This window comes from Malassezia vespertilionis, chromosome 1 (genome assembly GCF_029542925.1).
Source record: "Malassezia vespertilionis chromosome 1, complete sequence".
Lineage (NCBI taxonomy): Eukaryota > Fungi > Basidiomycota > Malasseziomycetes > Malasseziales > Malasseziaceae > Malassezia > Malassezia vespertilionis.
In genome coordinates this window covers 101,569-127,084 of record NC_079247.1, presented here as the reverse complement: position 1 = coordinate 127,084, position 25,516 = coordinate 101,569, and the positions used below count along the sequence as shown (strand labels likewise).

General features: G+C 53.7%; 16 protein-coding genes across 16 annotated transcripts; 8 read left to right on the top strand and 8 right to left on the bottom strand.

Moving 5' to 3' along the window:
• Positions 1-20: 20 nt before the first annotated feature.
• Positions 21-2,858, bottom strand: GPI17 (GPI transamidase component; the record flags this gene model as incomplete). Its single annotated transcript, XM_056204937.1, has 3 exons — positions 21-217; positions 280-1,055; positions 1,180-2,858. The coding sequence occupies 3 exons, from the start codon at positions 2,856-2,858 to the stop codon at positions 21-23; spliced, it is 2,652 nt and encodes an 883-aa protein (XP_056060912.1).
• A 103-nt stretch (positions 2,859-2,961) lies between these two features.
• On the top strand, positions 2,962-4,662 carry MVES1_000074 (uncharacterized protein; the record flags this gene model as incomplete). Its single annotated transcript, XM_056204936.1, has 1 exon — positions 2,962-4,662. The coding sequence occupies one exon, from the start codon at positions 2,962-2,964 to the stop codon at positions 4,660-4,662; it is 1,701 nt and encodes a 566-aa protein (XP_056060911.1).
• A 36-nt stretch (positions 4,663-4,698) lies between these two features.
• atp12 (ATP synthase mitochondrial F1 complex assembly factor 2) lies at positions 4,699-5,586 on the bottom strand (the record flags this gene model as incomplete). The annotated part of the gene is made up of 1 exon (XM_056204935.1): positions 4,699-5,586. One exon carries the CDS (start codon positions 5,584-5,586, stop codon positions 4,699-4,701), a length of 888 nt encoding a protein of 295 aa, XP_056060910.1.
• Positions 5,587-5,765: 179 nt separating this feature from the next.
• On the top strand, positions 5,766-6,392 carry MVES1_000072 (uncharacterized protein; the record flags this gene model as incomplete). Its single annotated transcript, XM_056204934.1, has 1 exon — positions 5,766-6,392. One exon carries the CDS (start codon positions 5,766-5,768, stop codon positions 6,390-6,392), a length of 627 nt encoding a protein of 208 aa, XP_056060909.1.
• A 53-nt stretch (positions 6,393-6,445) lies between these two features.
• On the bottom strand, positions 6,446-6,994 carry MVES1_000071 (uncharacterized protein; the record flags this gene model as incomplete). Its single annotated transcript, XM_056204933.1, has 3 exons — positions 6,446-6,783; positions 6,816-6,956; positions 6,991-6,994. The coding sequence occupies 3 exons, from the start codon at positions 6,992-6,994 to the stop codon at positions 6,446-6,448; spliced, it is 483 nt and encodes a 160-aa protein (XP_056060908.1).
• A 283-nt stretch (positions 6,995-7,277) lies between these two features.
• SLM5_1 (asparagine--tRNA ligase) lies at positions 7,278-8,388 on the top strand (the record flags this gene model as incomplete). Its single annotated transcript, XM_056204932.1, has 2 exons — positions 7,278-7,631; positions 7,660-8,388. The coding sequence occupies 2 exons, from the start codon at positions 7,278-7,280 to the stop codon at positions 8,386-8,388; spliced, it is 1,083 nt and encodes a 360-aa protein (XP_056060907.1).
• A 508-nt stretch (positions 8,389-8,896) lies between these two features.
• MVES1_000069 (uncharacterized protein) lies at positions 8,897-9,771 on the top strand (the record flags this gene model as incomplete). Its single annotated transcript, XM_056204931.1, has 2 exons — positions 8,897-8,962; positions 8,989-9,771. 2 exons carry the CDS (start codon positions 8,897-8,899, stop codon positions 9,769-9,771), a joined length of 849 nt encoding a protein of 282 aa, XP_056060906.1.
• A 13-nt stretch (positions 9,772-9,784) lies between these two features.
• Positions 9,785-11,065, bottom strand: GPI18 (ER membrane glycoprotein subunit of the GPI transamidase complex-like protein; the record flags this gene model as incomplete). Its single annotated transcript, XM_056204930.1, has 1 exon — positions 9,785-11,065. One exon carries the CDS (start codon positions 11,063-11,065, stop codon positions 9,785-9,787), a length of 1,281 nt encoding a protein of 426 aa, XP_056060905.1.
• Positions 11,066-11,134: 69 nt separating this feature from the next.
• SRP54 (signal-recognition-particle GTPase) lies at positions 11,135-13,709 on the top strand (the record flags this gene model as incomplete). The annotated part of the gene is made up of 2 exons (XM_056204929.1): positions 11,135-12,802; positions 13,029-13,709. 2 exons carry the CDS (start codon positions 11,135-11,137, stop codon positions 13,707-13,709), a joined length of 2,349 nt encoding a protein of 782 aa, XP_056060904.1.
• A 22-nt stretch (positions 13,710-13,731) lies between these two features.
• On the bottom strand, positions 13,732-15,522 carry MVES1_000066 (uncharacterized protein; the record flags this gene model as incomplete). Its single annotated transcript, XM_056204928.1, has 1 exon — positions 13,732-15,522. One exon carries the CDS (start codon positions 15,520-15,522, stop codon positions 13,732-13,734), a length of 1,791 nt encoding a protein of 596 aa, XP_056060903.1.
• A 38-nt stretch (positions 15,523-15,560) lies between these two features.
• On the bottom strand, positions 15,561-16,355 carry MVES1_000065 (uncharacterized protein; the record flags this gene model as incomplete). Its single annotated transcript, XM_056204927.1, has 1 exon — positions 15,561-16,355. One exon carries the CDS (start codon positions 16,353-16,355, stop codon positions 15,561-15,563), a length of 795 nt encoding a protein of 264 aa, XP_056060902.1.
• A 1,014-nt stretch (positions 16,356-17,369) lies between these two features.
• MVES1_000064 (uncharacterized protein) lies at positions 17,370-17,923 on the top strand (the record flags this gene model as incomplete). The annotated part of the gene is made up of 2 exons (XM_056204926.1): positions 17,370-17,375; positions 17,474-17,923. The coding sequence occupies 2 exons, from the start codon at positions 17,370-17,372 to the stop codon at positions 17,921-17,923; spliced, it is 456 nt and encodes a 151-aa protein (XP_056060901.1).
• Positions 17,924-17,948: 25 nt separating this feature from the next.
• On the bottom strand, positions 17,949-20,796 carry CCC2 (P-type Cu(+) transporter; the record flags this gene model as incomplete). Its single annotated transcript, XM_056204925.1, has 2 exons — positions 17,949-20,742; positions 20,792-20,796. The coding sequence occupies 2 exons, from the start codon at positions 20,794-20,796 to the stop codon at positions 17,949-17,951; spliced, it is 2,799 nt and encodes a 932-aa protein (XP_056060900.1).
• A 267-nt stretch (positions 20,797-21,063) lies between these two features.
• MVES1_000062 (uncharacterized protein) lies at positions 21,064-22,944 on the top strand (the record flags this gene model as incomplete). Its single annotated transcript, XM_056204924.1, has 1 exon — positions 21,064-22,944. The coding sequence occupies one exon, from the start codon at positions 21,064-21,066 to the stop codon at positions 22,942-22,944; it is 1,881 nt and encodes a 626-aa protein (XP_056060899.1).
• Positions 22,945-22,949: 5 nt separating this feature from the next.
• Positions 22,950-23,540, bottom strand: MNP1 (54S ribosomal protein L12, mitochondrial; the record flags this gene model as incomplete). The annotated part of the gene is made up of 3 exons (XM_056204923.1): positions 22,950-23,079; positions 23,116-23,309; positions 23,343-23,540. 3 exons carry the CDS (start codon positions 23,538-23,540, stop codon positions 22,950-22,952), a joined length of 522 nt encoding a protein of 173 aa, XP_056060898.1.
• Positions 23,541-23,626: 86 nt separating this feature from the next.
• ERG4 (Delta(24(24(1)))-sterol reductase) lies at positions 23,627-25,207 on the top strand (the record flags this gene model as incomplete). Its single annotated transcript, XM_056204922.1, has 2 exons — positions 23,627-23,631; positions 23,704-25,207. 2 exons carry the CDS (start codon positions 23,627-23,629, stop codon positions 25,205-25,207), a joined length of 1,509 nt encoding a protein of 502 aa, XP_056060897.1.
• Positions 25,208-25,516: the final 309 nt, after the last annotated feature.

The window sequence follows — 25,516 nt, the reverse complement described above, 5'->3', positions numbered from 1 at the left end:
ATAATAGCACTGTTCATAGACTACAAAAATCCTTCATTTTCGTAGTCAATCTCGGGCTTCGGAGTATCATCCTCTCCCGAGTCAGAGCCCTTGTCCGGCTTTTTGGCCTCCTTTTTAGCAGTGTACCGCACCTTGGGCGGTGGCAAGGGCTGTCGGTTGGAATGGAGCGGTGGAATACGTGTCGTGCGAAGAAGCCCAGGTGGCCTAGTAATTTGCGCTGCGCACTCGCGCGGCATAAGTAGCGATGACAAAGCTGGTGTAAGTTGGTGGGATACGTACGCTTTCCATAGAGGCGATGGCGCGTTGCATCGTTGGTGGGTGCTGTGGTGCCCGTAATAGCGCCCTGAGGAGCTACGTCAGCAGAAGATTGCACATTGCAACGCTGTTGCGCATCTGCAAAGTCCGGAGTTCCTGCGTCGTCACTCTTCGTCATTGTCCGAGCATCGCCTTCAGCCGTAGAAATGTCCGTCGCTGAATCGTGCACCGCGCGTTTGGCCATGTCAACAGACGCCGTATTCATAATGGGTGCCGTTTCTTCAGTCGCACCAAGCACATTCCCAGCCTGTTCACACTCTCTATCCGTACGCGCATTCGTCTCTAAGCGCTTGGCACAATGCGGACTCTCTGCAAGCTGTGCACCTTTTTCTGCTGCAGCCCTCGTCCGCGGAGAGCGTCGTAGCAAAGCGTCCGAATACACTGAACTCTCGTTATCCGCAGCGTCTTGTACTGCGCAATTATTCTTTCGCAACGACGAGCTCACGTCTCCCCCACGCGGCGATGCCTGCTCAATCTTTTGCGGTGATCCACGCGCCTTCTTCTGCGGCACTCCAACACGGAATACATCGTCCGCCACAGCAAATGGACGCTGTGAGTCGGTGCGCACTGTATCCCGTGCTCTGCGTCCCTTGCTCCCCGTAGCACCACCTTCTGCGGAATCTTGTGTGAGCAGTGTCGTAAGCATACCTTGCGCTCGTGCATTGCGCCGTGGCGGCGTCGTTGTTGCTTCCAAAGCGCGTTTCAATGGACTCACGCGTCGTTTCAAGTGCATGGAGCTGCTATCGTGTGATCCACATTTATCATTGGCAGACACGGCCAATGCGCGTGCCAGATCCTGTGCTTCTCGACGACGCGACATGCCAAGTGTTGCTCGCGCGCAATTATTTAGTCATCGCTATGGACGTTCTACTTGCCTCGGCATTCTGCGTGCGTCTGCGGTGCCTGCATTCGCGCACAAGTGCGACGAGCAGAGGCACAAGCAGCGGTCCAAACAGTGGGGTATATACCGCATACTTGTGCTCATCTGGAAAGTACAGCATAGCAAGCATGGATGGGTGGAAAAAGGCGTGCGACGCGTATGTCTGTGCCTTCGACGCCAGCTGCAAAGCACGGTGCAGCACGTCGGGCACATACTGTGTGCCGTTAAACAGGTCGCGCAACTGATTGAGGGATACAAGCGCAAGTGCGAACTGATCGCGCACCTGCTCATCGACACCCAAGTTAGGGATCTTGCGTACCAAGTGCACAATGCTTGCAAGCGTCTCGATTGCCCCACGCGCGACTTCGAGTGTGCGGCGCCAGGCAAGTCCTTGGACGGCGAGATGAAGTACATCATCGCTTTCCTCAACATCGGCAAAAGTAAGGCCCAGCAATTGCTGGAGTTGTTGTGTGAACAAGCGCATGGGCTCCACTAGCTCGTCGAGTAGCAGCGCCGCGTCCAGCTGTGCAGGTTCGTGCCCTACGTGCGAATGCGGCCGATTCCACACAACAACACCGCCCCATTGCGGCACGAGCCATGCTGGCTGTGCAATAACCGCCCCCGTCTCGGGGCTACGCAGGCGCATTGGGCTATGTTTGCCACCGGGGAGGAAAAAGACAAAGTGCAGTGTTTGCTCCTCAAACTGGTTGCCGTTGCTTGCCATATGCGGAGCACTTTCTGCAACACCATAGGACTCCAGACTCCACTGTGCAGAATTAATAAATACACGCGCATTGTCCATCGACACAAAGTATTCAGTCGCGTTTGGCGCAACCTCTTCGGCTTGCGGAGTGAATTCGAGCGGCGCATACCACTGCACTTGTGTCTCGAGCTGCACCTCATGCACGTTTTTAATTGCATGCAAAAGACGAAAAAACGGTGCAAGCGGCGCAAGCTGCGACGGTAGCGGATCTTTTATGCCTTGCTCGAGCAGCTCAGCAAGCGCCCAGCCAGACGATCCGCCGCCACTGCTTGCGTCCTCATGGAGAAGACTAAACACAACACGAACGTGCTTTTCATACTCAATGCGCCGCACGTCCTGCAACGATGCACGCACAGGTACAGTGCCGTCTCGCAGCGCGTAAGCATCTTCGGCGGGACGTGCAAGCAGTGGCGCCAGTAGCGCGGTAATGTCCTTGGCTAATGATGGCGAATCAGCACAAGCAGAAAATGAGGCATTTTTGCATTCCTCCTGAGACAGAACGGCAATGTGATACGTCGCCGAGCTCATGCTCGTGTTATTCGCACGCGCCGTTGCGATCAATTCGCCGTTGCTTGCAGCATCGACAGCCCAATGCAAACATGCATTGTCGGCAAACGCATCTGGTCTGCTTTCGGAGCCGTGACTAAGAGCAGTAAGCTGGTCATGCACCGAAGCACAAACGCCCGCCAAATCATGTACCTGCGCCGCGTCCGCAACGTCCAACACGACGCGCCACGTCGCTTCGATCGGGCAAGCACCGTATTCCTGCCACACGCGCACATTTTCGGTGGGCAGCGGCAAACGCACAATCGTCGTCAAGTGCCACCATGCAGGGAGAGACGCGAGAATGACCGCGATAAACGATGCCAAGATCAGCGCACGCGTTAGCTTCTCCTGCATGACCAACCCAGCGCCTTGCCTCGCGCATCATAAGTATAGCCATGTGGCCCCACGTGCAAGGTTGCCGGTCTCGGACGGAGCCCCGCGTCGGTTGCTCCGCAGCATGGAGGATCAGGATGTGCTAACGGGCACGACCCAAACAATGACTATAATGGACATAGTCGAGCGTGTGCCTCCTAGTATCATGCAGCTTCTTGTTGCGCTGGGGCCACTTATCAACGTATTTCACCGATTTCTTGTGATCGCAACTTGGCGGGGTGGGTATACCACGCGGATGCAGTCGTGGCTCTTGCTGCTCTGCTGCATTCTTGTATGCTTGTACGGCTACGAGACACTGCGGTATGCACCACAAGCGGTAATTCTGGTGTGCATTGGCTATAGCTACTTGTCTGCGTCGTACGCGCGCGTCGCCGGGAATGGCAAACTTGACGGCCAAGGCGCCACGACGCAGTCTGTGAAAAAGACAATTGCGCAGCTGGGCGACATTTCCGACTTTGTCGTCGCGCTGCGCGAAACTGTTTTTGACCCTCTCTTTACCTTGCTGCAAACACGTAGCAGTGGCATGGGAGTGCGGCACTTGGTGATTTTTTTGCTAGTGACATGGCCACTTTGGCTCCTTTGCGTCATCCCTGCGAACCTCTGGTTTACCAACTTTGTTACGCTGCGCACTTCGGCTGGCGCGGTGCTTAAGAGCGAGCAAGCGCAAGCTGTGCGTGCGTATATGTACACCACTGTGCTCCCAAGTGCAAACGAATTTGCATATGCGCATGCGCCAAAACTGCACGCCAAAAGTGTGCAGTATGCACCGCATATGTGCAAGTACATTGTTCAACCTGCCCTTTGGGCTGCGCATCATTTGGTGCATGCAATGCACTACATCCCACTTTCATTGCAGACCTTCCCGCCGTTCCCGATTGCTTCCTTCTCTGTGCGGCACATTTTCCTCGTCCTTGTCTGTATCCTCTTGACATGGTGCTCTCCATGGGCGACAATGCTGCGCCTGGTTTTGTGGCGCAGTGCGTTGGTTCGTCATCTCCTGATTGGTTTTGTGAATGTATGCAGCGGCACGGAAAACATTGCCGAAGCATGGCGCAACGCAATGCCGAAGCGCTATGCACCGCCAAAGCTTGTGCAATCCAAGAACATGCAGTCCTATGAAACTGTGTTTGAGTTTGCCGTCTACGAAAACCAGCGGTGGTGGATTGGACTCGACTGGACCGCTGCGCTGCTTCCCCAAGAGCGACCTAGCTGGGCAGATGTCGACAGCAATGCCGTCGCGCCACCGGCCTCGTTTAGCTTGCCCGGAGCTGTACGCACGTTCGTGGCCTCTTCCATTGTTCCTGGCAAGGAGGACTGCCGTACCGCAGTCTGGCGCTGGGTCGAGCCCGAATGGCACGTCCTCGGCGCTCAGTCAATCACTTCTAGCGTTCACACACCATCACTTGCAGCTTCATCGGCCCCAGAAATGCACACGGACGCCATGGGGCATGTTCTAGATGCAGCCGACCGCGCCAACGCGGCCGCCGCCGCCGAAGCTGCCCAGTCGTCGCTCACCAAAACTGAGCAAAATGCGATGCAGTCCAGCGAAGCGGAGCTCCCGGAAGCGTTGAAGACTGTGGTGCGTGCAGCAGCCTCGGCGCGCGATCCTTTGGATGTGGATGCGCAAGGATGGCAGTACGGCGACAATGCATGGGAGAAGATGAGCTCCCATAGCGGCGTCGGTCGCTACACGCGGCGCCGCTGCTGGATTCGGCGCGCAGTGCTCGTTGAAACAGTCGAGCGCGGCGTGCGCAAATCGCAATAGAAGATTGACAAAATGCACAATAGTATTGCCTCTAGTTTAATTACCATATTTACGGTGCAGCACATCTACAAAGCGACCAACAAGTTCTGGCTCCGTGATGACTTGTGCACAGGCAACGCTCGCAAGTCGTTCGCGCAAGTCGGCGTGATCGACGTCGTGTGAATCTTCGACGGCGCCCCAAATTGACGCTTGTGCCGCCGTCTCGACTTCGGCAGCAAGCGCGGCCTGTTCGGCGTCAATGCGGCGGTACACAAGAGCAAGACCAATAATAATTGACTTGGAGGTCATCACCGCGCGCTCCATCGACGCAAGGTCCAGCGGCTCTAGGGAAGCGAGGATTTGTGCAACCCGCTCCCTTGTCGCGTCTGGCTGCTTGTTGCTAAGTGTATTAATGGCAACGTTAATATCAATTTGAAAATGCTCTTTTGCCCATGCAATCAATGGATCCCAGCGCTTCTCTTGCAGTGCAGCTAGCGCGGGTGGCTCATCTTCATAAAAACAGGTCGCGTCCGTATCCAGGTACTTAAGCAGGTACTGTTCCACGTCGGCCCTGTCGCGCTCGGTAACAAATCCATCAATGCTGCGCGCAATAAGCGATGTAATCGGCAATGACGTCGGACGCAGCACCTTTTCCTGCTCGTCCCATTCCTGCGCAGTAAGACAGGCAAGCAATGGGCGCTCGCTCGGGACGCGAAGAATGTTTCCGCCGGGCGTGCGCAAAGACCGATTGTCAAGCTGTATCACAAAATGATCTTCACCAACCTCGGGCACCTCTTCTGCGGGCACGTATCGTAAATTCACGTCTTTCCAAAAGCGCTCGATCTGTTTGTTTGCTTCCTTCTTCTGCCCCGACATTTGACTCGCATCTTGCCGTAGGCTCTGCGCAAGCGATTCAGCGCGAGATGACTCGCGCAAGCGCAGCATGCTCGTACTAAAAAGACGTACAGACAGTGCGCAGCGCGGCCGCGCCACGCACTGTACGAAATTCGCACCGAGTCGCAGCATGCGGTGCCAGTGGACGGCGTCGCGACGACGTTGTGGCATCACGTGATACCTGCCACGCCGCGCGATCCGCCGGTTGCGCTCGGATCGCAACGAGCAGTATGGAAGAGGTCGCGCTAGATAAGATCCCCGAGGTCGATGCGAACGGTAACCCACAGCTGGTCGCGGTGGATCAAGGCCAGTATTTTCCATTTTCGGTCGATCCCGAGACTGGCACCGTGGATGCGCCCGGGCAGGATGTCAAGCTTCTCAATATGCTCGCTCGATGGACTAAAATGATGCCACCGAAAGCCCCGTTCCCGCCACCACCACATATTGTGCAGACAACGTTGAGCAAAAATGTGCAGATGGCAAAAGATTCGGGCAACGCGAGCTACCGTACTAAGGACTGGCCGTCGGCGATCAAGCATTACACTATGGGCATCGCCATGGCGACGACCCGTCCGTTGTGGGAGGCGAGCGAGTTGACGAGTGATGAGCTTACGACACTGCTGGCTAACCGTAGTGCGGCATTTAATGGCGCTGAAGCCTACGTCGAGGCACTGTGCGATGCGGACGCGGTGGTAAAGATCCGTAAACCGTGGAGCAAGGGTCACTTTCGCAAGGGGCAAGCGCTCACAGGTCTGAAACGCTACGAAGAAGCGCGTGCGGCGTACATGCTCGGTCAGCAATTTGAGCCGGATAATGAAGAATTTGCAAAAGCTATTGCGGCACTCCCAAAGGCGTGAGTGCAGTGTACTAGTGTAAAAGACGTTAAATTTTCAACAATATGTAATCGTGTTTACTCCTGTGCATTGCTGCTGCTCGGCGTGTCGTGGAACTTGTGGTTCACAAAGTTGAACCAAGGGAGGACCGCAAAGTTGAGCTGCGAGTATAGACTGTTACGGAACGCGGCGCCTTGCATCTCATCAGATAGAGAGCTCTCGCCCCTTCCAATTACTTTTCCAGCCTCCTTGTCCTTTTTAGCGCGTTCAACCTCGCGTTCATTCTCACTCCAGCCCCAAAAACGGAAGCTCGAGCGCTGGTATGCTAGGAGGAACCCTCCTACAAGACCCAATGTTCCGGCAAGTCGCATCGGAGTGCGCATGCCAAAGCGTGGCCGTGTAGGACTCGCTGACTCTGCTTGTTAGATGGCGGCAGCTGAAACGTACCCATCAAGTACAGCGCCGTAGGGAAAGAGGCCAACGAGGCCGCCCACGCAGCGTAGTCCGACGGGCGGAAGTACGAAACTACGCGCCGGAACTGCGGGTCAATATCAATGGCTTGAAAAGGTGTCTTGAACTCTTTAACCACTGAGCTTGTAAGTTTTCATGCTATTACACGTACGCATCGCCGCCGCTCTACGCTCACCAATGGTCGCAAAATAAGAGGCTCGCTTTTGCCGGGAAACATCGAGGCCAAACACGTGACAGTTTTTATCTCGGTGTCTAGCGCTTCGCCTCGGCACGATGCACAGACATTGGGCTGCAGTGGCGCATCGAACTGTGTGCGCGGGCGCAGCACAGCGTGCGACGTTTTACACGAGTGCATATGCTGCGCTACCACGCGCACGTATCCCTTACCAATCGCGCAAATCTACGGCCGCACCGCAGGCGAGTGGCGTGCCGTGGTTCATGGAGGAACGCGTCGTGGATCTGCCAGTCGCGCAGGCAGACATAGAGGAGCAGCTTGCGCCGCCGATTGCGTGGATTCCTTCCCATGTTCCGGTCACCACGGACGTGCCGGAGCCGCTTGCTCATATGCTAGATATGCTTGTTACAGGGACGCTCCGCGGTCAGGTAGCGGAGCCAGTAGCATTGGACATGGTCGATACTGCGCGGTACGGCGATGTCGTGCGTGCGTCACCAATTGCTGTAATCCAACCTGTGGATGAATCTGGTGGATCAGGTGCGCAGGATTGGATAGTTGTGATACAAGTGCGTAGCACAGGCGCGGTTCGTCGCGTCGCCACGGAACTGGGCGGCTATGTATGTACAGTGTGGAATCTAACGACAGCTCAAGCACACAGTACCTCCCTCAACGAGCGGAACTATTTCGTCCTTGGATACGCTGCTTGGGCCGCCGAAGCAGGTCGAAGAACCAAGTAAGCCGCAGGCACCGCGCCCTGCAGGGATGTCGCGCATTGAGCACGAAATGGGCACGCGCCTTCCAGCTTGGCAGATTCAAAAAATCGCGCTGTCTCGCAAGTTTCCGGATGGGTGGTCTCCCATGTCGAAGCTCTCGCACGAGGCGCAACATGGATTGCGAGTGCTGCACGACGCAGATCCTGATCGATTTAACGCTCTTGTTTTGAGCAAACGCTTCCGGATCAGCCCTGAGAGCGTGCGGCGGATCCTAAAAAGCCGATGGGAGCCGAATGTCGACGAAGCAAACCGCCAAAATCACCGTGCCATGGCAGCAGAAGCAATGCGAAAAAGCGTTGGTGCATATGAGCGCGAGCAGGCAGAGCTGCAAGAGCTGCGTGGGGAGATTGACTTGGACGTTGCGCCGCGCAGCTTTACGCAAGCCCCCACAGGCGCACACGCGCAGCCCGTGCGCTTCGAAGGCCTCGTTTCAAGTGCAGATCTTGCTGCGGGTAGTAAAAAACAAAAGAGCGTCGCTTCGCGCGGGTCGGGCGACTGGTGCCTTATTGATGCAGGCTGGATTGTCGTACATGTCATGTTGGACAGCGCCCGTGCACGGTACCGGATCGAGGATATGTGGCGGGAAGAGACGGTGGCATAATCACCCTAAGCGGTCCATTCTGTACAAATTTGCAAGCACATCGGAACGGCTCGTCTCCTCGATGGCACCCCCCAGGAATACCTCGTCCAAAATCACATACACTTTGTAGAACTGATACAAGAGGTCCAGCTCGCACACGTTGTCAAAATACGTATCTAGGATCTCGACAAACAAATGGATTGCCTCTAGATATGCCATCTCATTATCATCCGTGTCAACACACGCACAAAAAAAGAGGCCCGCATACCGACGATACACAAGTTTTTGTTTCCCGTACTGTTGTCAGCAGCGCGAGGTACGTGCCTCGATAAAATTGCTGTCACTGCGCTGGTTGCGCAATGCAATTAAGCGGCGAACATCGTCCGATATTTTCTGCCGTTCTGTATCGCTGTATTGCTCGTAGAACTTGGCCAGTCGAATTTTGCCTTGCTTATTCTGCACCACCAGAAAGTGCATCATGGTGGGGGGGAAATGTGGAGCACGTGTTGCGCGTTTGCCTCCACACACCATGTTGCCTTCCCTGCGGATCTCCTCGACGCTGCACGGGTGGGATCCGCTGCGCATTGTAGCACAGGTATGTATGCAATCGTCTTACACTAGATTGTTGCGCTACAATGCATCCATTATATCTTACTGGCTGCTTTTGTGCCGCCGCTCCTGTCGATCCTCACGGAACGTGCGGCGTTGCGCTTTGTGGGTGGCCCAGCTCAGGTCGGTATGCTGATCGACTGGCACGAGTTGTCCAGTCTACCTACATGGGACTGGAAGGTACACCAAAATACGACTGTCCTTGGTGGCGTGCCGCACACACCGGAGGAATCCGCTGCGGCGCAAAACTGGACGGCAGGCTCGCTGTGGATCGCGCCGTCCAACGCGAGCGCTGGCCAAACACACATCACTGTGCTTGCCCCAAATGAGTACGAATGGCAAGATCGTAGTCCTAGCTTGCACGCGGGACGCACAAGCTCTGCGTCCACGCAGTGGCAAAAAGCAACGAGCGGTGTATCGCTGCAGGAACTTGAATTGGAGCGATGGGAATGGCAGCGTACGCATGATGCACGGCGTGGGTACGCAATTCTACTTGCATGGACTGTCACTGCATTTTTCGATGTGCAAGTATTGTACTATATTGTGCGCAAACCAACGCATATTCTCGACTTCGTGACCACCATGCACCTGATCAACCTACTGGTGACATGGATATATGCCGGTGCAATCCCCGTCAGCCTTTTCTGGTGGTCGATCATGTTTCTGCATGGGAGTCTGTGTGTTGTATTTGCAGAGCGCATCTCGATCGAGCGCGAGATGCGAGTTGGGTTTGCAGACCACGAAGAAATCGAGCGGTTGGGCGGTCCTGCGTACGAAATGAGTACGCGCAGCTGATTGTATACTAGTGCTATGCGGGTGGGTAGAAACCTGCATACAGGATCCCTGCGAGCAGGTTATAAATTAGTAAATAGCGTACAAGCCAAGTATGCCATGACGCACGCGGTGCTGTCCATAGTGCGGCGCCGGTCCACCACAAGATTGGCATGCCCCCGGGCGTGGCAAGCCGCAGAATAATCTGCACATGGCTCGCAAACAAAAGGACTGCCAGCAGTATGGCCGTGTGGTATACAAATGCAGGGGCAATTCGGCCAAATGGATCTGCAGAAAAAGCGCGCGGGTTCCAGGGGGTAAATGTAGAGCGCAGCAGCGGTCTGAGCTTGACAGTGCGGACGTAGAGCATACACCCAGCAGCACCCAGTACAAGCATTGGGACTGCAAGCAAAAAGTTTGGCAGCTGCTGCAGCGTCCAGTAGCGCAGAAAACCGACGTTCCAGTAGTGCGATTGAATCCAGCTGTACGGTATAGGGATCCTCGCGGCACACCATGGCGGCGCTTCTGACAATGTGCATAGGCGTGCATATGCCCATGCTTGCCCTGTAATGAATGGCCCCATCACCACGAGCATGAGCGGAAGCGCAGTCACTAGTCGCACAAAAAATCGGCGAGCACTGCCTGGGTGGGCCCAAGCACAGTACCACAAAATGAACCCGGCAAGCATCACCCCATTTGCGCGGAAGCATGTTGCCACCATAAAAGCGAAGGATGCCAAAATGAGGGATGCGCACGAGCGAGTGCCCAGCAGCGCAAAGCCGAGCAACGCAAAAAAGGAGTAGAACGACTCGGGCGTCGGTGCGGACAGTGCGGCACTACTTGCAGGCGCAAAAATCGAAAGCAACGCACTCACAAGTGCAAACTGCTGAGAATGCGTCTGTTGCATCGTCACAGTGTACAATAACAGCGGTGCAAGCCACGAAAGCAGATTCGACAGCAGTGCGCCAAGTATCACCGCTGCCGTTGGACTCCATGCTGTTGAGGCATAAAGCATGCGCGGTACAAACCCTAAAGTACGCAGCAATGCAACAAGTCCTGGCTGAAACGCAAGCATCTGCTCGTACGCATAGCCCACTTGCGGATGACTAGCGGCTAGAAAATAGACGGTGTCCCAGCGCACAAACGGCACTGCAAATGCCTCCCATACCGCATGCTCCGCATCAGCACCAAGAGAATATAGCACCAATGACCCGGATGTGTCAAACGCTTGCTGCACCTGTGCGGCCAGCACAAGCAGCAGGACACACACCACGCGCCACGCTGCGGAGACGCCCAGAATCCAGGCCCAGGGCCGCATGGTGTGGAGAAATGGAGGTGTGTGACGCAATTCGGCGCGGCGCTCGTCACTTCCCTTTCTCCTCGTGTCATGGTGCTTGCGGATCTTGGGCGGCGCTTGAATCAAGCATTCAGTGATCTGCAGCGGCAGCCTGTGGTTGATGAAGGTACAATTGACCTTTTGTTGAAGAGTGTGTGCAATGCGCTGCTCGCGAGTGATGTGAGTGTCAAATTAGTACAGTCGCTTCGGCAGAGCGCCAAGTCCGAGGTCCAATCGGTGTTGGACAGCAAAGGCGAGCATATGAACGATGCACAGCGCCGAAATCAGGTGCAGCGCATCATTTTCGATCATCTTGTCAAATTGGTCGATCCTGGAGAGGATAACACGCCGCACCGACTTGAAAAAGGCAAACAGAATGTGGTCATGTTTGTCGGTCTCCAGGGCAGTGGGAAAACCACCTCCTGTACCAAGCTTGCGCTTTGGTATCAGAAACGTGGGTACAAGACTGGTCTTGTCTGTGCAGACACGTTCCGTGCCGGTGCATTTGACCAATTGAAACAAAACGCTGCAAAAGCCTCGATACCGTTCTACGGCTCCTATACAGAGACTGACCCGGTCGCGATTGCCGCTACCGGAGTTGCGGCCTTCAAAAAGACCCGTTTCGACGTAATCATTGTTGATACGTCTGGCCGACACAAGCAGGAAAAGGATTTGTTTGCCGAGATGGTAGATATCAGCGCAGCAATCAAGCCGACGCAGACCATCATGGTCCTTGATGCTAGCATTGGCCAGGCTGCTGAGGCGCAAAGCCTTGCATTCAAGGAAGCTGCTGGGTATGGTGCTCTATTTGTGACCAAACTCGATGGTCATGCCAAAGGTGGCGGTGCGATTACTGCCGTCGCTTCCACCAACACCCCCATCATTTTCATAGGCACGGGTGAGCACATTCATGATCTGGAGCCGTTCCGTGCGCGTCCGTTTATTTCCAAGATGCTGGGCATGGGTGATTTATCTGGTTTTATGGACAGTGTTGAGGAAGTACAGATGAACACAGAGACGCAGCAGCGGCAAAAGGATATGCTGAAAAAGATCTCGGAGGGCGGTACATTTTCCATCCGCGATTGGCGCGAACAATTGACAAGCATCATGAACATGGGCCCCATGTCGAAGCTTGCGGGGATGATTCCCGGCATGGGCCAAATGATGGGCGGCGATGGAGACGCGATGGCAGGTGGAAAAATGAAGAGTATGCTCTACATTATCGACAGCATGACGCCGGCAGAACTGGATTCCGATGGTAGTTGCTTTACCGTTCCGGTCAAGGATGAGGGCGCTAAAGAGGTCAAAGATCCGAAATCCAAACCGCCGCTTCGCCCAACTGCTCGTGTATACCGCGTGGCGAAAGGGAGTGGTACGAGTGTGCGCGAAGTGGAAGAATTCTTGGTACAGTATCGCACCGTCGCTCGTATGGTGAAGAAGATGGGTGGCAAAGACGGATTTTTGAAACAGATGCAAGGTGGACGCGGCGGCACCCCCATGCTTCCTCCCGGCGTATCACGCGATCAGGCGATGAAGATGCAAAACGCGCTTCCGCCTGAAATTAAGGCGCAGTTGCGCCAGCCCGGCGGACGCGAAAAGTTAATGCAGCAACTGCAGAGTGGAAATATCCCGCCGTCCATGGCCGGAATGGGTGGCTTGCCTGGGATGGGCGATATGCAAGGCATGCCAGATATGTCACAAATGCAAGAAATGATGCAGGTACGTTGCGTTTGCTATTCACCACAGAACATGGGCGGCCTAGGCGGAATGATGCAGCGCATGATGGGTGGAGGGTAACACACTATTTAAATCCAATATCGTGTTTTTTGTACATTTGTTGAAATTGCAGACTACGTTTTCTTCTCATCCAAATTTAGCTCGGCGCATGGTCCAGACGTTTGCTGAGCAGACGCATTTCCCGTTCGCATGGACAACATGTGTACAGGCATACTTTCTGCGGTACCCTAATCCACGCGCAACACATGTACTTACCTCGGACGTCGTAGACCGGCGTATCGAGCAGCGGCCCCCACGCACTCCGTCCAGCCCACCGTCTTACGTCCTCTGCACGTCTCGCCTGATGCTCAAGCGTGGATCCTTACCTGGCTGGGCACCGAAAAATATCATCCGAAACACTGAATCATGGGTGCTGGAGGAGAGCGAGACGGACTTGGACGCTACATCGCAGGTGGCGCAGCGTACCATGTCTGTATGGACAAGAAACCTGGACCATACTTCCGTGCTCGCTGTGACGGAAGGCATACAGCTTGTCGAGGAAGACAGCTCTAGTATTCTAGCAAAAACAGGCTGCATCACAACAGCAGATATTCGCTCCAGTATCTCGTTTGGCATGCTTCGGCGGCGTATTGAAAAATTTGGTTTTAAACGCTTCCTCACGCACAAAGATACTTCGCGCGAAGGTTTGGTGTGGTCTATTGAGCGCTTGCCACACTTGCTGGATCCGAGCAATGCAAGCGCAGAGCACCGTGCAGAAAGTGCGCCGCAAAGTACGCGCTCCAGATTACTGCATGCGCTTCGCCCACCGTTCCTGGATGGATACCCCTTGGGGCCTGTGCAATGGGTAAAAAAAAGAATGGGATCAATGTCGGCCGGTATCTGGTCCTAGTTCATGATAAAGTACAAGTAGTCTACATGGGGTTTTTACATATCCGCGCCGTGACGGCGCGTGGCGATTCCAGTTCAACTGACGAGTTGGACGTGTCTACCACAATGTCTGCAGCTGGTTTTGCCCATTCAATCCCCACCAGCTCCACGCTGTCGTCTGGCCCCGAAAAGACATCGCCTTGAGCTGGGCGCTGCGGGGTAACATGCATGCGCTTCTCGACATGCGTTCGCATGGCTCGAAGGATTGTGCGCGCTGCGGATGAGGCGGGCTGTACTGCAAAAAAAGACGTGAGTGGCGTTTGGTCTGCCGCACGTTGCTTCTTTGTTGGCGATCCTTGCTTACGGGCTTTGTGTTGCCGCTCCACTTCATGGCATAATGCTCGCTCGTGCGAACCTTGCGCTGTGAGCAGCTGGACAGGGAGCCATGTACGCACTGTTTCCGGCTCAACCTGCGTTCCCAAGCCTTTGCCTACCTGCTCTGCAAAGGACGCCGTTGTGTACGATACACGAATTTCTGCACCACACCGCGCTGGGCGCAAAGCGTGAGCATGTACAATACATGTCGAGGGTGCTTTGCTGGGAGAGTGGGCCTTAATAGTGCTGAAATAATCCGTGATTTGGCTCACAGGAGAACGCGGCGAGCGTGGGGAGCGCCGTTTTTGAGGGGTATGGGGCGCTGCGTTTTCGCACTCTTGTTCCATGGACGTGTGCAATGCGCGAAAAACAAGACCTGAATATACGAGCCGAACAAACCGCTGCGCCACGGCCTCTTTTGTCCATTGGAACAGCTTGTGCGTGATGGGTGCCAAGCGATGCAATGGAGTCACGGGAAGCACAGATGCCAAGTTGCGTAGTTGTGCAACGCTGGCGGGTACACACTCTGAGGTGCGCGGCCAAATGTACGTGCTGAGCAGCTTGCGCGACGCTGCTGAGCGCATAAAGTCCGGTGGCATATCCACTGCAAGTTTAGGCATGCGTCGCCCCAAGTGCCCGCTGGCATTGTTTCTCAATTCACTGCGCATATCCGCCGTCCATGTAGAAAGAAATAAATCCCATGCAGGCTCACTTCGGTTTACACCGCTGCCGCCGGGATACGACTTTTTGTATGCTGTCACCAGACGCGTCCCGAATCCGGCCTTCGCGAGCCCTACTGCTGTCTTGACGCCACAATTAAATAGACCTTGTGTATCATAGTCCGCGCCGGAGAGAAGCGCAATTAGCACCATGCCATCGCAGTCTAACTTCCATGCACCGCGCGATGTGTCGTACACGGCTGCTGTTTCCATTGCCTCCTCCTCGTCCAGCGTGTCGCGCACTATAGGATTCCAAGCGCCGTGGCGCACGACAATCTTTGCTCCGAAAAGCAGTGCATCCACGTCGTCAGTCAGTACAGCGTCTAAAAGGCCCTGCATATCCATCCATGCAAGCTCCGCTTCGGCTTCGCCAGGCGCCTCCCAGTATGCAAACCCAAAGCCTCGGAGCATTTCACAAAACTGCGTCTGTATTACATGCGCGCCCGTGTGTACAAGCGTATCACGCTTTATTCTCGGCCTCTCCTTGCCATCTAGCACAAACACGGGCGTGATAGGAAGCGCTAGCAGGCGTGCGAGCCGGAAGAAGAGCGCGCGCAGCGCAGGGTTTTTTCCCCCGCGCGATTTGCGCGCGTGAAAGAGCCATAAACTTGCGTCAATACCGAGCCGCAGGAATTGACGGTCTTGTACACGCTCTTTCGACCACGCATCCCAAGCTATTTCTGCCAAGGTGCGATTGATAGCTGCACCTGCGAGCTCCTGCCAGAGGCCAGGGACGCCCATCGAGGCAGGAAACCAGCACAAGTGGAGCTGTAAAAAAACTACGCGTCTTTTTCAAGGCTACGGCGGTGCGCATCGAGCGTCGCTGCAAGCGTAACGCCACCTGCTTGAGAAATAATGCCAGTAAGCTGTTGTCCTGGCGCAGAAAGCAATCCAACTAGCTGTGCATGCAACATCGCGCGGTTGGGCAGTTTCGTCATCATAGGGATCGAAGCAGCATCGATGAGCTTTGTGCGCTCCGCAACTGCGGCGAGTGGCCGCATCAACGGTACTTTTTTACCACTTTTGGAATCAATCGCGCGTGTCGCCTCCCGAATTGGTTTTTCAATCGCGCGCAGCACCTTCCCCACGTACTCTGGCGATAGGATGGGGCATACAAGCATCGTTAATTGGCCGTGCAAATACGGCCCCAGCTCTTGCACTACCTGTGCCGAATCATCCTTGCAAACAGGACGCAGTATACCCGTACGCGCCAAAAGAACACTCGTCGTAGGCAGTGACCACGAGCCGCCGTGTGCAGCTTCGAGCCGTTCCCGATCTGAATCTGGAAACTTGACATTGGCCACTTGAGCACGGATCTTTTTCATAAGTGGAACGCTTACATTCTCCGTCTCCAACAAAAGCACCAGCTCATTTTCCTGCAAGATGCGTCGGTACTTGGCGTATAAGTATGCTTTGCGATCGCTAAGCGCTTTGCGTGTCTTTTGGTACGGAAGCACCTTGACAACTTTTGGAGTGTATGTCTTTGCAAGAGGTGCAGCAGTCGCATACGTGCGCACCGCATATAACCGGGGCATACAGTGCGCCGCGCGCAGCGAGCCACGCACAAAGTTCATAAGGAAGATGCTGCAAAGCGCCGGCGCTATTTTTTATCACGTGATAGCACAGACGTCCGTGCGCCTGCGCCTGGGGCTTGGCCATGGACGACCTGCCGCTGGAGATCCTGCCTTCGGTGCTCGCACATTTACGGTGGCGAACGCGAGACCTGGCTAATATTTGCAGAGTAAACAAAACGTGGTACCAATATGCAATATCTTTATTGTACGAGCGGCTGTGGCTGTTCAATCACCGCCGTTTGATCGGTGTCTTTGCTACGTTGGCCAAATATCCCAGGCTTGCATCGCTTGTCCGTATACTGGATGTGCGAGTATACCCATTTGGAATGCGTGCAGAGGACCTCGATAAATTAGAGGAGCTAATATGTATTTCATTTCACCACATGACGGGGCTGGAAGCATTGCACTGGACTCGAACTGGGAGCATGAACGACCGGCTACTGCGGACCATGTTTGATCATAACACGACTTTGCATACTTTGGAACTTTCTGGTAACAGCAAAATGTGGTCTCCACAAATGTTAGTTGAACGCGTGCCAAAAAGCGTTCGTGCACTGCAGTTCATTTTGCCAGATCGCGACGTAGTGGCTTGCTTGGTACCTCTTATCGAGGCACTCACACCGAATTTAGAGTCGTTCAGCTTGATATGCTTGGACTCGACTACAGTCACAGATGCTTTACTGGAGCGCGCAGCTGCTGCGTTGCCGCATTTGCATAAATTGAGTCTGGTGGGGTGCAAGGCAGTGCGCGGTGACGGTGTACTGGCGATTGTGCGGGCGACAGACAAGCTTGAAAAGCTGCAATTAGAGGGTGTTGCTTTGCATCCAGATATGCTTAGCACACTTGCGCCATATCTGGTCAAATTGCGCGCGCTAACGCTCACGTATCCAAAACGTGCGCTAGACGCTCCGGCTTTTTTTTCTGAGTTGTGCGTCATTATTGACGCTTGTACATGCCTCGAGTCGCTCTGTTTGTATGCACGGGGCGGCAGTCCGCCAGTAGTGCATGGTGAGGATGTGGGTGTGCAGCCAGAAACGCACTTACCTTGCCCGCCACATCAGGTGCACAGCGCATCGTATCCCTATACCTCAAACACAGACTTGATCTCAATTTCACAGGAACAAGTATTCGAAAGCCCTCATATGAGCACGCGGTTTGTGCGGCGCTTGCTGTTTGGCAAGACTGCGACCACACTTCGCTCATTGCGCATCCATGGAATCGGCGTATCGATGCAGCAGCTTCAAATGCTGGCGCTCTCGACCCTGTCAAACCATCTCGAAGAGCTTGTATTGCATCTGTACGAGCTTGACCTAGATATGCTTGCGCTATACATGTCCAAGTTTGTCCAGCTTCGCCGCGTGCAATTTCTTTCGCACGCGGGCTCCGAAGCAGAGCTTACCAAGGACGATCTTATTTTCCTTGCGCAACACTGTGGGCCATGGCTGCAACAGATTGGATTTCGAAATAGAGTGCATCTTGTCGAGAAGTGCAAATCAGAACTCGTACTACGCCGCTGGGACATGGTGGCTGGGCTCTTCCCTGCCTGTATGGTGGTCGTGCGATCATAAAAAAGGCATTGCATTATATATAGAGCTATGCTATTTCTAGCGCTGTGTACTCGTATGTATTGCCTCGTGTCCCAAAGATCATGTGCCGTACAGCGTTTTCAAGCGTATTCCACGCCGAGCTTGCCATGTCCTGAAAAAAAGAAAAAGTGGTGTTGTCCATCGTTACGTTGTCAAGTTGCGCGTTCGTAGGCCGTTGCCATCTTTTTAGTGAAAGGCTGCTCAGCACGACACTGATACTGCTGCATGCCATTGCAGCACCCGCCATCATGGGGTGGACAAAAATGCCAAACGGCAGCAAAATGCCCATCGCCAGTGGCACCATGACAAAGTTATAAATCGTTGCCCAAACAAAATTGAGCCGAATTTGGAGAAAAATCCGGCGGCAGAGCACAAGGGAGACAGGCACATCGTATAAGTCATTGCGGATCAAAACAATAGATGCAGTATCTATTGCGATGTCTGATCCGGAACCAAGCGCTATACCGACGTCGGCATGTGCAAGTGCCGGCGAGTCGTTCACGCCGTCCCCCACCATTGCGAGCCCATTGCGCTCATCCGAAGAGAGACGCTGGAAGGCAACTCGAGCGGCTCCAAGCATGGTAGACGGTGCCTCTATCGGCGGTCCTGCAAGCGATTCACGAATCCGGTCCATGAGGATCAATTTCCCGTTTGGGCTCAGCGCTGCGTGTACATTCTCCAGCGGAATATTAAGCTTGCGTGCAACTGCTTCAGCAGCGCCTTTATTATCACCAGTCATAATGCTGCATGTAATGTTCATGTTTTGCAGCATTTGTACGGCGCCAAACGCTTCTGGTTTTATTGTGTCGGCCAAGGCAAATAACAGGACCAACGTATCGTCGACTGCCGCGTATACGACTGTGCATCCATTGCTTTCTTCCATATCGACGAATTTGGCGTTCTCCTCGCTGTGGAACATGGCAGCGAGTGCTTCTTTCCCACCAAACAATTCCGTGTTCCCAATCATAACCTGATGCGGCGTACCTTGCACTACTACTGTAGCACGAATACCGGCGCCATAAGTCGCGTTAAATTGCGTCGCTTCCGGAAGTATTTCACACACATATTTTTTACCGTACTGGGCAATGGTACGTGCCAAAGTATGCTCACTCTTTGACTCTGCCGCGGCGAGCATGGCCAGCACATCACGATGTAGCAAACCATGGAGCGCACTGGCATCCAGGTCAATGTTGCGGCTTCCACTTTGGGCCCATTGTGTGCTGTGTACACGCAAATTGCCTGCTGTAAGCGTGCCTGTCTTGTCAAAAACGACGTGCGAAACGCGGCACGCAGATTCCAAGGGGCTGCCGCCTTTAATAAGAATGCCGTGTTGTGCGCCGACACCGGTGCCGACCATGACAGCAGTGGGTGTGCTAAGACCCAAAGCGCATGGGCATGCAACCACAATTACACTGATGCACAGTTCGAGACATTGCATAAATTTGTTAATCCCACCCTTGTTGAGCATGTGCGGACTAAGCCAAGGCGGAAATAGATACGCAACCACAAGCCAGACAAATAATGTGGCCACACTAAAAATGAGGATGCACGGCACGAAAATACCTGCGATGCGATCGGCGTACCCTTGAATCGGCGCCTTGTTCATTTGTGCATTTTGCACGAGTCGCACAATTTGGCTCAAACTCGTGTCTTTTCCTGCGCGTGTGACACGAAAGTCGAAAGCGCCGCCCCCATTCACCGTTCCTCCAACAACTTGGCTATCCGTGCTTTTTTCCACGGTCGCGGACTCGCCCGTGACCATGCTTTCGTCGACAGTGCTCGATCCACGTATAACGACACCATCAGCAGCGATCTTCTCACCGGGCACTACCTTGACAAAGTCGCCAATTTGCAAAAGCTCGGCGGGAATATCACGGCAGGCCATCATGTCGAGATCCGTGTAAACGGCTGCTTTCTGCGGCGCAAGAGAGATGAGGTGCGTGAGTGCTTCGCTTGTATTGCCTTTAGCAGCGTTTTCCAAGTAGCGGCCAAGCGTGACAAAGGTAATCAGCATTGTGACGGTATCAAAAAATGTGGTCGGTTTAGTGCACGGTTTTCCAATGCAAAAGAGGACGACTGTCATGGCCAAAATACTAAACGTCCATGATGCCATTGTGCCCAATATTACCAGTGTATCCATAGTGGCGCCTCCATGTTTAAGCGCCTTCCAAGCAGGTATAAAGAACCGCTTTCCCACCCCAAATTGCACAGGGATCGTAAGTAGCAGACACACGATGTCCAACAAATACAGATTGGTAATCACTTGCAAAGTGAGAATAGGCCGCAGCGACTTTATGTGTGGCAGAACCTTGCTCAGAAAAAACATGGGAACGGCGAAGGAAAGCGAAAACCAAAATGCGTCGCGCCATTCAATGACTTCTCGCACACGCGTCAGACTCGATACTTGAGAGGTATTGCGATCATCCAAAAAAAATGCATCGTATCCTGCATCTTGTACTGCTGCGATCAGATCGCGCGTGCTCAGAATGCGAGGATCAAAGTGCACATCAGCTTGCTGCAGCGAGAGCGATATGGTCACCGATTCGACACCGGACAATGCAGAAAGCGCATTTTCTACCAGCTCCGTGCAGGATGCGCCGGTCATTCCAAATATACCGAGTTGCACAAATGTCTTCCGCGGTGCTTCAACCACTTTAGCTTCAAAGCCAATATCGTCAATCTCCTCTGCAATCTTTTCGGGTGTCCAGCAATTTGAATTGTAGCATACAATGGCGCGCTCAGCAAGCAATGCAACAGAGACAGAATGAATGCCATCTTGGTTGCCGAGCATAGTTTCGATACTCTGTCGTTAGAAATTCATTGCCACGCACCGAAACACATGCGCCGCACGTCATGCCAAACACTTGGAATTGGCATTGTGCCCATTCTGTTTGCTCCTCTTTAGGTTGCTCCATTAGTATGCAAGGTGATGCGTATCCCAGCGCGATGCGATCGCACGACTATGCGCCTAAACAAATAGCTTGACAGATTAGGGTGCGTAGGTTGCGTGCGACACGATTAAGGGGCCTCGGACCTTTTTTTGCCGATTAGTTCCCAGTGAGCCCCCTCCACATAGCTGGTTCCTTTGAACGTGCCCTGTGAGTAGCATGGGCACTACTAAAATGACAGACCGCATGCGTACTAGTCATGACGATGGAACAGAAAACTCTGTGGCCCTACTCAGTGCAAGCAAGCCAGACTTATTTGTGTCGGCCAGCGAGCGGATACGCGCAGATGCACGCGCGAAAGCCTGGGCCTTCAAGGATAGGGACGCCGAGTTGTTTGCGTCACCCCCTCGATTAAGGTCTAGCGCAGCCGACTCAGATTCGGATGATTCTGTGCTGTTCTCAAATGTAGATGCAGCTTGGGATGCAAAGGATACGAGTGAACCGCTGCAGCACGACTTGGAATGCTCTCCAAAGCGGGTTTCTCATGAGTTGCTGCCAAAAGGTTTTTCTACGCACAGCGACGTGGATACAAAGGAAGATTTACCATCCCCTTTGAAGCGCCCACGCAGAGCGGCCGCGCGCGAGCTTGCATCGTACAAAGTTAAACTCAGCTTGACAAAACCTAAACAAGACCGAGCACTACAACGTACGCTCGGTACACCGCTGCCGCTAACGAAGCCACGAGAGAGGGTAGAGGCCAACAAAATCAGGCTGCTTTTGCGCCAAAAGAATGCTTCAGTGCGCAAGGGGCTTAATACAGCGGCATTGGAAGAAGCAGACGCGTGGGTGCGAGACATGGAACAGGGGACGTTGGGTGCATTGACAAATTCCGCGCCTAATTACGCTGCAGATGGACGCAAAGCACTGCAGCTTGTCTCCAACACGCTTTCCAACACGCAAACGAGCAAGGAGGTTATTCGGCTCTTGGAGCGCGATGCCGTCCATTTGGGCAAAGAGGTGCACGAGCCACTTGATTGGAATCCATTCTGGCGTAAGAGTGGAAATCAGGCCCAGGAAGTTAAATTTTGTGAAGAGCACCCGATGTATGCGATCGAGAAATTTGCAGCGCACGACCCAGCTTTGCTCACAAAAGTGTTTTCCATGCATGGCTACACGACATACGAAGCGCCCTTTGCTCACCCGCTCGCCCTGTGGCTTCTGCAGCGTATCTGCGGCGATAATCCCGCAAAAAGAAACAGCGCACAGTGTATGCTTTTGCAAATGACGTTAAGCCAACGATTTACTGCATTTTCCAGTCTAGAAGCTGCCTTGCGTACCTATCTACTGTCCATTGGCGCATCCCCGACGCTGCAAACAACACCGCACATACCCAAAGACTTGTTTGTACTGCCAAGCACGTGTGCAATGCAACGGCTATGGGATGCGCTCATAGGGATTCCCTGGCCTGCTGCACAAGCAGACTCCGTATTTCCACTGCTCGTCTCTTTTTCCGCGTACACTCCTCTACAACAGACTGTGGAGCGAGAGCAAGCGCTGGAGCGCTTGTTGCACCTTGCAAACGACACGGCTCGCATTTACGCACAGCTTGTCCAAGCAGCCCTGCCCATGCACCCTGTATACCAAGTAGCGATGGCTGCGAGCGTGCCAGGCGCATCTTTTGAAGCGCAAAAACTGCGCGCATGCTTGGCGTATCAAATTCTGACAAAACGCACCGGGCAGATGGACTTGGACGCGCTCCTAGCACTCTTTCAGGGCAAGGATCCACTCTTTCCTATACACTGCGCTGATAAAGATGCGTGCGATTTCCGTATTTTGGATGCGCACGTACAGCTAATGGCCTACGCGTTGGACATTCATGTTTGGTTCGCACGTGCCGAACCTCGAGTGCTGCTACGCAAATTTGCGTTGCTGAGCAGCCTCCTCGTACGGTTAAATGGAGATATAAAAGACCATCGCGGCTCATTTACGGAGCGTAGCTCTGTCAAAGATCGCCTGCAACGCTTGCAGCTGCGAGTCCGGTATCAAATCCAGGGCCGCTTAACGCGGTCACCCCGTGAATCAGCGCTATGGACCGAGCTTTTAAACGGTATTTGAGCGTATTATGCGAGCTCAACTTTGCCACCAGCTGCCTCAATGGCAGCCTTGATCTTTTCTGCGTCCTCCTTGGTCGCATTCTCCTTCAAGGTCTGTGGCGCAGATTCGACGAACTTCTTCGCTTCCACGAGGTTCCTGTACAGTAAGCCCACCATTCACGGCGTAACATACATAGTGCTGTTAATAGCCTTAATTTCCTTGATGACCTTGGCCTTGGCCGTATCAACCCCGAGACCAGTAAATTTGATGGTGAACAGCGTCTTCTCTTTGGGCTTCTCCTCTGCCGCGTCCTCCGCGTCGGCGGCCGGCGCAGGAGCGGCGGGAGCCGCAGAGGGCATTGCAATGTCCGTAATATTCAACCGCGTCTAGAGTTAGTCATAGCCACCCTTGCAGCTTACCTTGAGCTCTTGGACAAGCTCAGAAGCTTCCAACAGCGTAAGCTTCTCAATGCTGTCTACAATCGCTGTAATATTGGGCAATGCAGCTTTCGGCGCTTCTTGAAGCACACAGGCACTGTAGGCAAATGTCCGAGCGGGGGCCGCCTGGCGCCTGAGTGCGAGTGCCGTACGGCGAGAAACGATACTGGCAAATGTCATGGGCAAAAGGTCGTGAAATCAGCCGCCGTGCAGCAAGGCTGCGTGAAAATCACGTGATACAGGTCGCGGGGCGTTACGACGACTTGATGCTGTTCGTACCGCACAACATGGCAAACGCTGGTCGAGAGGGTGCGCGGGCACGCTCCACCCACGGCAAAACCAGCGAAGAAGCTTTTGCTGGAAAAAATATGAATCAGACGGAGACTAAGTCGTATCGTCACGGCTATTGCAAGCCAGACATGTCTGACAAACAAATTATCGGTGGTGGAAAAGTGAATGCATTGGTGCACTACACGCCTGGCATAACGATTACAGAGACTGGGCAAGTGTCGGACAAAAAGATGGATATGCATCATGAGTACGAGTTTGGTGGGCCTTGGGGTGTCACTGCGATGATCACGCTTTTCCCGATGCTAATGTACTACCTTTGGATTTGCCTCTGGTTCTATAATGGTCAACTTGTGCATCCTACGAGTTTCGCCGATATTGGACCATTTATGCAGCGCATGCTGTCGCATGTGTATAAAGATGCGTATCCCACAAAGCGCGCGTTCGTTGGCTACGGCGGGTTGATGGTCCTTGAATTCACCTTGGCCTACTTTTTGCCGGGCTATATGCAAGAAGGTCTTCCAGTTCCCTCGCTAGGGTATAAGACGCTTACATACAAATGCAATGCTACCTGGAGCTTGTACCTGACTTTAATAATTGTTGCTGGGTTGCATGTTAGTGGTGTTTTCCGCATCACAGAGATTATGGATCACTTTGGCGAGTACATGACTGTGAGTATGATTGCAGGCTTTGGGGTTAGCTTTGTCACATATTTTCACGCCGTTCTGGCCAATGCAACGCACCGCATGAGTGGAAATGTGGTTTATGACTTCTTTATGGGTGCGGAGCTAAACCCGCGCATTGGCCCTGTCGATCTCAAAATGTGGGCAGAAGTGCGTATTCCTTGGGTACTCCTTTTCCTCATCAGTGTGAGTGGCGCATGTCAACAGTATGATCAATATGGCTACGTTACACCCAACATGCTGTTCATGGTCCTTGCTACGGGTCTGTACATTAATGCGTGCGCCAAAGGCGAAGAATGCATTCCGCAGACATGGGATATGTTTTACGAAAAATGGGGCTTTATGGTGATTTTCTGGAACTTTGCCGGCGTACCGTTCACGTACTGCTACAGCATCGTGTACATGGCCAGGAATCCACCTGAGTACTATCACTTTTCTGCTGCAACCTACCTTTTCATGTACTCTTTGCTCATGTTTGCACACTTTGTGTTCGACACGTCCATGGCGCAAAAGTCGCGTTTCCGCATGCAATTGCAAGGCACGCTCAAGGTTCGTTGGGCATTCCCGCAGTGGCCCTGGAGCACGCTTACGGATCCCCGGTACCTCCAGACTGAGCACGGCAATGCACTGCTCCTTGACGGATGGTGGCAGTTCCTTCGCAAGCCAAATTACACCGCAGACTGGACACAGTCGCTCTTATGGGGGGCTATTGCCGGTACACATTCTGTTATTCCTTATTACTACTCAATGTTTTTCCTTGCAGTCCTTGCACATCGCTGTGGTCGTGACTTTGAACGATGTGCTCGCAAGTATGGCAAGGACTGGGACAAGTACTGCGAGATTGTGCCGTACCGCTTTATTCCGTTTGTGTATTAGCGCCGTAGCTTCACGTGACATGTGCCCGTGCGTCTGTGCGCCTGCTACTTTTGGCAACGAGCATGCGTGCATGACCGATGCAGGACCGAGCAAATTCTGCGTACGCACAGGACGGTGCTCCTATGACATGTGCTAGCGTTGAAGAAGAGACAGTGATGATGAAAGTGCGGGAGCGCGTTGGTAAAGTTGAGCGGTTCACCCTGTACTCTTCTCGCACGCAATATTATTTGGTTGCATACAATATGAGCCAGACTACGTTTCGTATGCTGCAAGTGGACAGAGCTCCTCCTATTGCAATGCAAGAGAAGA